Consider the following 12,057-nt stretch of genomic DNA (forward strand, 5'->3'; position numbering starts at 1 on the left):
TCTCTGTTTTATCCTCTTTATCTTCACCCTCTGGTGCATCTCATTACTAGCTTGAAACTTGTTGCCAATACATGTGGATCAGCACTTAGTTCTAAAAGCTGTTTGTTCTCCACCCATTTGGTCTGCCAATTTTGAACGTACTATCCTCTTTTGATATGTTTCAAAGTACAATAGGCCTGCTTAGGACAGAGAGCTCCCCTTCAATATCATCTGTTTAACATTAGCCATATTCCAAGCCCACAAATACTCTTAAAACCTTGTTTTTTTTTTTTCAGAAAAGCAAGCAAGAACACATCTCAACATAGCCATACATTGCCTTAAGTGATCTTCACAGAAGCATATGGTAATTAAACCCCTAATGCAATGAATTTAATTAACACTGGTTCTCTGGTTTACCTAGGCACCTTTGAAAATTCCGATCTAACCAGATTATGCAATAGGTATGAGGTTATTGAGATCAACTGCTTCTTGCTTTCCTTCAGGGAATGGTTGGCTGAGAGCAAAAACAGGTTAACAGGTACAAAGCTAGCTTCACCATCTTGAGGTTTTGGTACCTTCTGTTTCTACTGGAGACAAGAATTTTGTTTCCTAACCATGAAGTTACCCTGTTAGTCCTTATTACAATATCATACTAGTTGAGTAGTTGGCAATCTTCAGTCTCGAAAGACTATGGTATCGCGCTCTGAATGGTGGTTCTGGAACAGCATCTAGTGTGGCTGAAAAGTCCAATTTGGGAGTGACAATCCCTTCCACACTGGAATATCATACTACTTCCTTCTTAATGTTACTAGGCTTTAAAGACCACTTTCTTGCATTTTTACCACACTTGAACTATCTTATTGTGCTTCTTATTGTAATTCTTCCCTCTTCCTTCTTAATGTTACTAAGCTTTAAAGACCACTTTCTTGCATTTTTACTATACCCGAATTACCTTATTGTGCTCCCATTGTAAGGTACTTTGGCTTTCAAATTTTTTTTTAATAAAGAATTATAGTACAGTTATTCTTTAAAATATTTTCTTGTTATTTATAAGCATAAGGCAGATGTCATTACGGAAAGATTGGAAAATTATTTCCGCTTCTATCTACAATATTCCACAACCCATTCAGATAATTATTTCCATAACATCTATATCATAATACAGGAATTCAGATGTAGTGGTTTTTAAATTATACCTAGTGAATATATACAATAAATTGCACTGCTAGTGAAAATACACACGGGTCAAACATACTTGGTTGAATTTGCCTTCCATAAAAAGATGAATAATCTTTTTCCCCAGATAGGTCTATTGTTATGACTAATTCATTTCTACTGAGCCTTACCTTCCTCTCTGCACTTCTCTCTCCATAGAAGGTTGTCCTCTGCCAGAATTCTCCAGTACCGACACGTCTGTGCAGCTTGCAGCAGGTCCTTTGGTTCCAGGAATGAAAGCACATATAGAGCCAACTAAAAAAGAGAAGTAAGAGACTAAGCTCATTGAAATCACTACATTTTACTGGGAACTGTATGTTTATGTAACCAATAAATTGAGATTAACACAATACATGTATTAATTTGACCAACTGCTGCAATCAGACAGGCCAAGAAGTGGTCAAGTTCCATTAGATATACCATTAGCACCAAAGAAAATACTAAATACAGTCCAAAATCTAGTTGAAAAAATAAAAATAAGATAAGAATGCCTTTGAGGTAAGTGAAACCATACCTGTCCACAATGACCATTTAATTTGTGTTTCATATGGACAGCATATAAAGAAGCTATATTCACTTACGCTGGTTTTGCAATCAAATCACCAATGAAAGATCCTAAAAAATTAATATAAGGTTCAGTTATGATAAAAGACATGGAAAACTGAGAGGATGTCAACAGAATGGATTCATGGGGAATACTATCTCCATTTAAACAAAAAAAAGAACTTGCACGACAGCAAGCCTGGAATCTGCCTGCTAAATGTTAAAGGAAAAGTGATCTATGCTAAGTTTGCCGTTTTCATGGAAGAAAGGACTATTTTTCCATAAAATATGAACTCCATCCAAGGTTAGACTAGTGAATTCATCAAGAAGAGTATGAAATGTCATACTATCAAGCAAGAAAGGAAAAAGATCTCATGGCTATGAGTACGTATTAATACATACAGAAATATTTTAAGGACATCTATATGCCACATTCCAATAAAAAGGGTCACAAAGAAATGAGTATGTTCAAAAAATACTCTTAAGTAAAATGAGAGCTGGATCTCAAACCATAATGAAGGATTTGTTCCTGTAACAACCCATCCTTTTATTAGTAATATAGAAAGAAGAATCAAGGCAGCGGGAGCATGTATGTAATTCAGGAGTTTGGAGGCAAAAGGACAGAAGGGAGACTGGGTTGTAGTCTGTCAGGGAGGAAGTGCTGAGGGATGGTTTCTTGAGAATGGGGGAGACATGGCATGTTTGAACGAAGTAGGGATTAGAGAACAATGGCAGAAGAGATTGCAACCAGGAGTTGTGAGGGGATAGGTCACTGGGGTATCTGGCAGAGCTCCCCTATTGCCCAAATATCAGCTGGAGATAAGAGCCATGTAGTTTTGGAAACAGGACAGGGAAAAAAGGATTAAGTACTTCTTCTCCAATCCAATAAACATTTCCCCTAAATTTTAGATCTTGGCGTTTGTGTCAACAGCAGGTTCGCCACTAGCTATAGAAACAGTAATTGTCACTGTGTATGATACAGTTTTAAAGAAAAAAATACTTCAAAAATTGGCTGAAAATGTAAGAATATTCTGGTTTGTTATTACAGAACTATTTTGAGCAATGCTCAACTTTTGGGAAGAGAGAAGTGTGTGCTCTCTAATGTTAGAGACATGTCAGTCTTCCCAACATCTCCCTAATAAACTGGAATTTTTCACATGGTTTAAATGGAATCTGTTTATATGCCCTGGAGCAGCTTTTGTACTAAGTTGCATGGTAACTGTAAGAAGATGCTACATCCACTCTTGCCCTGTAGCTGATGAAACAAGCAACTCAGTTTGTAAACAAATGATATCCACACCCTTCTCAAGGAAGGATTTTAAATATGCTCTTCACATGTGAAATATCTAGTAATCACATTGCAGTTGGACTATTACAAAAGAAAAAGATTCGACATGGCATAAAACATGGCATGCATGCAATTTCAAGCAGTAATTCTTCCCCTTTTAAAAGTTTAGCGAATAATTAAAAAGATTGTCGTCTAATTGAAAGAATCAACACTCAAGTATTAAGTGCAGGTGGTAAGTTCAGAATTGGGGTGGTGATATCATCAGAAATCAACTGCCCCAATAGGCCCAAAATCCTATGTCTATTGCACTAAATACTGGGGGAACTGCTACCATGTGGTAGCACTCCCTGATAGCCTTTCCCTTCTCCAAGTACTTATGCAAAATGAGGGGGAACAGGCCACTGAGAAGGGTCAAACTGATAAGGACCAAGTTCTCATTTTTAACCTGGATACTCCTGATTATGCTTGAACACCCACTGTCATTGAAGAAATGGAGTTGATAGTTTTCAGTGCCTTGTGGTTTAATGAATTGGGCTAGAAACCAATGGATGCTCTATGCTTTGGAACTTGTTCAGGAATTCCAGGCATTAAGGATGAGCTCTACAAGACTTCTAATGCTGCCATCCAACCCTCCCTAGAGCTGATTTCCCACTGTACAACAGAGTGAATTTACTTGGGAAATGAAGTTTCCAGGGAGAGCAAGGGGTGAGCTCCCCTAGGCTGCGACCTCTCCCTCTAGCTTTCTATCCAAAAAGATCAGGAAAATGAACCAATTACAAGGCAAACTGATGATGGGTCAGAGGAAAAAGAAACGTACTCATGACTAATTGAGGCACCATACTGGAACAAAAAGAAGATAGGTAGAAATTTTCTGGTCCTTGTAATTAATTTACAAAATAACGTAAAAGTAGAAATAGCACACATGGAAAAATACAAAACAGTGAAGAACTAGTGATGTTTTGCCACACAAACATCTTTAGGAAATGACCAAGTTAATTAACACTGTGTTCCATACATTGCACAATGAAACCAAAATGTCAATCTGTCATGACAAGCTACCCAGAATGCTGGGGACTCAATGAATATAAAAGCATAAGAGCATGTCGGTTGTGGTAGAAAAGAACCCTAGCTGATTCTTCTACATTCGTTTTCAGTCACACAGCATGTGATCAGAAAGCCTGTTCCTTGTTTAAGAGTCATTTGTGCACGGAACTGCATTTGCATTTTATGTTGGCACTTCTGCATAAACAAATGTTTGCTCAGACATCAATGGCAATGCCAAGCCACAAGAAGCACATCGCCTCTGGTGCATTTCCTTAGGCCAAGAGGAACACGCCTGTAGATTTCTTGACCAAATAAAATAAATAAAATGCTACATGCCAGAGCTATACTACAGTGTATGGAACTGTAGTAAGTCTGACACTTTTAAAGGAGAATTTAAAAAGTGCCAATGCATCACTCCATGCATTGTCTAAAAGAGGCCTAGTGTTGTCAAGAACAAAGTGACTCAAAACAAGTGTGAAACAAGTGAGAGAACATTAAAATATAGTTCACTATATTTCATTTTGGTAGTTGCAACATGGTGCACTATGCCTTACACACTTCCCTGTGATAGGAATAGAGGTTTTCTCTCAATATTCTTGATCTTCTAAGTTTTTTCAATGTACTGTTACTGCTGCACAAGAAAGAATCTCATAAATCTTTCCTCAGACTTCCAGTGCCCTCCTTAATTGTATCTCATCAAAGAAGAACATTTTTTTCTTCCACTATCTTTTTTTTTCATAGATAAATCCTCTGATAGGGTGACTAGATGCAAGGCCAGCATTTTCATAATACCTTATAAAAAGTTGTTTTCAGTGACACTCTATTAGAAAATCAGTACAACTGTTTGCAAGGTCATAGTCAATTCAGAAATTCTGACTGCAGGTTGTACATTAAAATGACCTTCAATAATTCATTAAAATTAGAGTAAGGAGTAGATATGACAAGTTATCTGCTGCCCAAGACGTCATGACAAAAAGTGACAGTATTTTCACATGTACATCTAGTTTCTATTGTTTAAACAATTGAAATACATCCTTAGAGGCCATTCGTTGAGCTATTAACAAAAGATGGAAACTGACAATTATGGTTGCTACTAAGAACTCTATACAAGTAACTGGCCCCATATGACCTTTTGGGTTGTTGCTATGGATCCTTGTGACATCAGTTATGTTATCTTTCTGTGGGCCAACACATGTCACTTTGGAAGGCCACTCTTTCTGTTCATCAAACAAAGGAAAAGGCCTTCAATCCTGAAGCAACATTTTGCAGACAGGACTCTTGCTGACACTATAGTTAATTGATTTTTATTTTTAACTTGAAATTTGAACTACAAAATGGGTCCCCAAGGCAGCAAACAGTAGCTTTAAAAAAATACAAAAATCATATGAATAAATCAAGCCATTAACCCATAGTGGCACCTACCTAATAGACTAAACTATCTCTGATGCTTGAAAGCTCAGCTATATACCACCACATTCATTCCCACTCTTTCTACCAATGCAAAAAGAAAAAAATAGAAAAATAAATACAACTTCACAACCATGTACTGGACAGGAAGAAAATACTGAATGCTGGTTATGTTCAGTAGACCTGCTTTCTAAGTAGCAAACACTCAGGGATCCAGTTCATAGCTGTTAATTTAGGACCTTCCAACAACATAAATATGCACCAGTCTGATAACTGATGCACCAGTCTTGCCTAGTATAGGCACAAGAACCAGACAACCAAACCATCTACTCAACTCAGTGGCAACCACTTACTATCACTTTAAAAAAAAAAGTACATATAGTGGAAACAATATACTTTAAAGATAGTGTAATTAAAATATATCTAGCAGTGTATTGAGGACAGAGGTAAGGCAGCAAAAGATGGCTGAGAACACATCTAGTTCTCATTCCAATATAGAACACTGCAGAAATATTATTTAATTAGTACCACTATTCCTCTAAGCAAGGCTCCATTATTCGAAATTAAAAGTTCAGTGGTAGCTGCTTAAGTTTGAATGCAGGCCGGTCCAACTTCAACCTGCCGGGGTGGGAGGATTGCATGACCCTGGTGTGAATGATGCCAACTGAGAAGTAACTGACAGTGACATGATAACATCACCATCAATTACTTCCGCATTCTGAGCCATCAAGATCATTTGAGAGGCTCAGGTGGCAGGGCTTTTTGACCCCCCTGCCATATTCTTCCAGTTTCTCCTTCTCCAAAAGACAAGCTGGAAAGATGTTGGAGGGAGATTAAAAAACCACTGAAGTGGGAGGAGATGGGGGGCTGCAGAGGGGTTCTTGGGAGCTGCCCAAAATGGCTTTGTGGGCAGCATGTGGCCCGTGGGCCATGTGTTGGAACACCATGTCCAAATGTCTTTCACACATTCTTAGCACTTAGTAATGAAATAGTATGTGTGCATATTTCACTTATTAACATATGTGAAAACAAATGTGAAATCTTTTAAGCCAGTGTTTCTCAGATGGTGGGTTGGGGCCACTATGTGGGTAGTGAGCCAATTTCAGGTGGGTCCACATTCATTTCAATATTTTATTTTTAATATATTAGACTTGACACTACCATGGTATGTGACTGCATTTGGGGAAATGTTACAGATCTGTATTTTTAACAAGCTACTATGTGTATTCTTTTAACAATGATAGTAAATTGGACTTACTCCTGGGTAAGTGTGGGTAGGATTGCAGCCTAGGATTGTTAAAAATGTTCCTGCTTGATGATGTCACTTCTGGTCATGACAACACTTCCAGTTGGTTCTGACAGATTCTCATTCTAAAAAGTGGGTCCTGGTGCTAAATGTGTGAGAACCACTGCTTTAAGCTATTATTCTCACTATAGAAAAATTAAGTTGTGACTTACAATAGAATTAAGATGTGACTTACAACATCAATCAACGTAAATAATACTACCTGTTGCATTATGTCTGTTATTCTTTGAAGGAAATCTTTAACTTAAGTCTATCATTTTCAATATTACTTACAATGCCTGAAAAAGTGCTCTGAAAAAGCTCTTTCATAAGCTATTTTGACTGCTAATTATTTCATGAGTATATTCTGTGTTGCATGTGACAACATTATTAGTGCAGAAATGAATATAATGCATTGTTCAGGTTTTACAAGAGAACAGAAAACCTGTTATGGAGAAGGTCTTAAGTTAAAGCCAATCTCATTTACATTTTTAGGAAATGGTTCAAGGAACAAACTTGCTTTTTAGACGTTATTTTACAGTTAATGGGCTCTCTTGCGGATGGTGAAAATTGCATATAGACAAACTGCATAAGTTCCAGTCAGCTGACATTAAAAAAGCATAAATAGAAAAAAAAATGCCCAACCTAATATAAGATTACTAGTGGAACTAAATCTAAGACACACTCTACTATGGGACAATGTGATATATACTGAAAGTCAGTCAAAAGTGAATCTACTAATCTTATCAATCCTGGAAACATCAATAGGTGTTTTCTAGCATTATTTTTGATAGTTGCTTAAAAGAACCGAAAAGAAAGATTCTTGGTTTCACCAAATATTCATTAGATTGAAGGTTCTTGAATTTCACTTGAATCAAGAACTTGTTTTTCAATTGACTTAATCTGGTTTGCAGAACTGAACTGTTTGTTGCAAAAGAATCCACCTACGCATACTTTTGCCTGAGGGTCATAATAAGGAGGCTTAAATATTTTTTCCCCTGGAGATCCTTATCTCTTAATTTTATTATATGTGATTCTAGCGTCATGGAGACTTTGAACAAGGGCAAGGAATTTACCGACAAAAATTCTTCAGGATTTTGGAACACGTTTTCAAAGCATGGAAACTTAGTAATTATTAACATAACAATGCCTGGTGTCTTCCACACTATAAAACAGCCCAAGTCTTCAAAATTAACTAGATATAGGTTAATAAAGTAAAGGAACAAAGAAAGGTGGTGTGGAGCTTGACACCACCTTCCGAGTTCAGTTTAACCATCCCTGACAGGACCTGGATGCACAAACTACAAACTACAAATATACTGTAGTCACAATTTGAAGTAACACTTTCTAATATAATCTAATTAACCTTAATGGAACTTGATACTTATAGATGAATTTTGTACTTCATTATAGATGAAGTTTGTATCTATATCTGATGAGAAGTTCTATGAACAAGTCATACGTTTTATTCTTTTCACAAGATGCAGTGGAGCAAAGATAAAAACCACCTAAATGACAATAACAGAAATTCAACAGTAAAATCATCAAGCAATTATAAATTATTTCCTAAAACCTAAAAACCCACCGTTAACAAAGCAGCACAGAATATATGCTAGTAACTGAAACAAAGTCACTGGTCTCACAAGCGTACGGTAATCTGAGAATTACATTATTAAATCATGGCAGTTTGTCAACTTGCAGGACTCTTTAACACCAATTAACAGTGTTACGCTGACAATACTGAATACCATAATTAGCATGGAAGTGTTTAAAGGTGGCAGATGATGCATTACATAGTCAAACAGTATCCAGAGCCGAGTATTAACTGATAATCCTCACCTCTTTGGGGAGCAAGGATATGAAGTCTCGTTGAAATTGGGGCTCTATCACTTGCATCATATGCTTCACTTGGGTTGGTTCACAACTATCAATCAATTCATCTAAGGCAAGTAATTTCTCTGGTCCACTCCAGCTCTGTGAGAGACAAACGCAAGTTGAATTTCCATAGTATTGTTCAGTTTTGTAGTGTTGGAAAGATAGAATACATTGCAAACAATGATTACTACAGGAATATCCAGAGACAATCAGGAACAGATTTACAGACATCCGAGTGTTCCCAGAAAAAATCAGGAATCACACCAACAAAAAAATGGTTTTTAAAAATCCAGAACTTTATAGTAGTAACTCCATTTAAGGTTCATTTGGCCTTGTTTATTGCAACACATTTTTATAGCATATGTACATCTGCCACACTATAATCCTCCCAATTCCTGGCTGTAAACCAATATTTTATTTTGTAAACACCATTTTACATTAAGAAAGAAAGTAGGGAATTTTGACTGGTAATTTTCTTACTTCATAGTCTTACTAATGGGCACCATAAAATTTGATTGTTTTAATAAGGCAATCATCTGCGAACACAGCAGATTAGCAAAACCATTTGCAGGAAAAATTAATAACTGAATATATAGCACATCAGACAAGCATATCTTCTCTCAAGCTCATCTGAGTTCAAAGACTTTTGATTTGTTACACAAATTCCATTTATAGAGAAAAACAATTTTGGGAGGACATACAATTAAAAGAGATAACCTATTTTGAAACAGCAGGAACTACTTCCAAGAGAAGTTGGAAAAGACTCCACAATGCTTTGAAAGACTGGTTTTCAGTGCGTTGAACAGTGACAAACACAATGTGGTTAGATATCCACATTCCCTGCAAAATTTAGGCTAACAATTTACACATTCTGCCTGGAAACCATTTATCTTATCTTAGCCACCACCTAGCCACCTAGAATATAATGTTGTGGTGACATTAATTGTGTAATTATCCAGTTCAGGAGTGGGCAAACCCCAGCCCGGGTGCGACTTGTGGCCCTCGGGGACCCCCACTTCACCCAGCAAGGAGTCCCCAGTCTCCAATGAGCCTCTGGCCCCTCAGAGATTGTTGAAGCCCATGATGGCCCACGACTGTAAGTTGGAAGTGTGCGCTCAGGTTATTTATTTATAGTTCTCATGTGGTCCTGCATGCCTATATTATAGTTTTCATGTGTATTATAAATATGCTCAGTAAAATTCATTCTTCATATAAGTCACATCTCTAATGTATTCATTTATGTAAATTTATTCAAATTTGAAAGGTAAATTAATTCTTTTTCCCCCTGGCGCCTGACACAGCATCAGAGAGATGTGGCCCTCCTGCCAAAATGTTTGCCTACCCCTGATCTAGTCTATTTTGCTTACATTGCACAGCCACTCTCTGGAGATACACAACACGTGTTTGCAGTGGGGGCAGAAGACACACATCCAGTTATAAGAAAGAATCTTGTGGCGTTTAAGACCAATTCAGTTCAGATGTGTTTAGTGCTATCCTCAGTTGGTGGGTGTGAAATATATTTAAAAATTCAAAAAGTGCAACAGTTCAATATTATTTAACATGTCCATGCCCTGTTCACATATCGTGTAGTCATGTAAACCGCCTTGAATAAAGTCTTGAATAAAGACCAAGAAAGGCGGTATATAAATACCTGTATTATTATTATTATTATTATTAGTAGTAGTAGTAGTAGTAGTAGTAGTAGTAGTACATATGATCCTAATTTCCAAGTCTTCTGCAAATTATAACTGCTATCTGAAGTATACACTGAAGTACAGCACAAAAAATTTGTGTCATGTTTTGCAGTAGTCCATGAATGGCTATGTTTCAGATGGTCCAAAAATGAAACAATTTATTTAGACACAAACCAGCAACTAGCTGGTTCAGATACTACGTCTAAGCCAACCACACCCAACCAAAGTTAAGACATAAACCTCTCTCTTCCCGCACTATGATTAAGAGATAGTGAACACAATGTCAGGAAGGTAATTTGGACATCAGCAGACACACACATCCCCATTTCTGGCCATCATCTCCTTAATGATTTCACTTCCTGCTTAATGATGTCACTTCCAGTCCTCAGCAGGCGCCATGAATGTTATTCGGCCCATTATGCAAAAAGTTTGACATTCCTGATCTACAGGATATGACTGATCTATGACTCATTCCCTATGGAAACTAAAAGCAAACTGTATTACTGTGACAACTACCCTTATGACACAACGCTATCTTCTGCAAAACACAATGCAGAACCAATCAGGCACACTAACTCGGATGGGGGGCATGATGCCTTCAGAAAAAAAAAAAACAACTTCTCAGTCTAAGACAGAAAAGTTTATACTATTTTAGCTTTCTAAAATAACTGAAAGGATTCCATATATAAGATTATCAAGTACAAAATTTTACTCCTGACAATGTGCTCCTGTCAATTCATCTTAAGAAAATAAATGGATAATCAGCTATGGGAATTAAAGAGGGAAGGTGTTTGTTGCCAAATATAGCTGTTTTTATTGCAGCAAGCAAGCTTATTAGTACTACTTTGAATTCAAATGAAAAATGGCTTCTTTGTATTCAATGGTTGCTCCTCTGAGTGACATCATAGCCCCAAAAGAGCTCAGGGTACATCAGAGGCACTTATGAATAAGTGTGTATCCTTTAAAAACAAGTCATATGTAACATGAAAAATATAGTGCAAGTGAATAGCCTAATACAACATTTCTTGTCTTTATATTTAACCAGAGAATTCCTTTCAGCAATTCCCCACCACTATTCCCCCACTTATGTATGGTTCCAATATTCAACACCAATATATGACTATCTGCATACTTAATTTCTTTATATACCCAAAGAGCATGATTGCCCAACAGTGCAGCACTGGGATATGTTTAATCTCTGTAATAAGCAATGAAAGTAGGGACACTTCCCAGTGAGCGTTTCTTAAACTGTTCTAAAGATGCAAATAAAAAACAGCAAATGTTTTTTCTGTCTAATGTTTATGAACTTATACTACAGAAGACTTTGGTCTATATCACTAACAATGCATGCATTAAAGGTAATGGTATTTGCTTGTTTTGATATCCAGATATGTTAGAATCATAGAACAATGGTCCCCAAACCTTTTAGCACTGGGACCAATTTTTTAAAATGACATTCTATTGCAGAAGTTCCCAAACTTTCTGGAAGAGTTGGGACATCTGTAAGTTGGTATGGAAGTGGGGCGATGGTGGTGATGCCACCAGGATCATGCCACTGTCGTGAAAAAGGGTTTCATACATACTGGGGGCATTGCTGACCTGCTGGAGGATGTAGGGAGCCCACCGAGGCCTCCCAAGTCCTCCAAATAGTTCCCTGGAGCTTGCTCGTATGGCTGTTTCACTTTGCGTAGGGCTCAATACATATTCCTTGTCAGCGGGGGGGGGGG

General features: G+C 37.2%; 1 protein-coding gene across 4 annotated transcripts in view; it reads right to left on the reverse strand.

The window, feature by feature from the left end:
• FBXW7 (F-box and WD repeat domain containing 7) overlaps positions 1-12,057 on the reverse strand; it is a 164,063-nt gene that overhangs the window by 19,956 nt on the left and 132,050 nt on the right. For 3 of the 4 annotated variants that reach the window (XM_066632091.1, XM_066632094.1, XM_066632093.1), the window contains 2 exons: positions 8,601-8,735; positions 1,326-1,449 (listed from right to left, as the gene is read on the reverse strand). In XM_066632091.1, the coding sequence (XP_066488188.1) occupies positions 1,326-1,449; positions 8,601-8,735 (259 nt within the window). The remainder of the gene's footprint in view (positions 1-1,325; positions 1,450-8,600; positions 8,736-12,057) is intronic. The other variant, XM_066632092.1, reaches the window with a different exon arrangement.

Source organism: Tiliqua scincoides, chromosome 6 (assembly GCF_035046505.1).
Source record: "Tiliqua scincoides isolate rTilSci1 chromosome 6, rTilSci1.hap2, whole genome shotgun sequence".
NCBI classification, from domain to species: Eukaryota; Metazoa; Chordata; class Lepidosauria; order Squamata; family Scincidae; genus Tiliqua; species Tiliqua scincoides.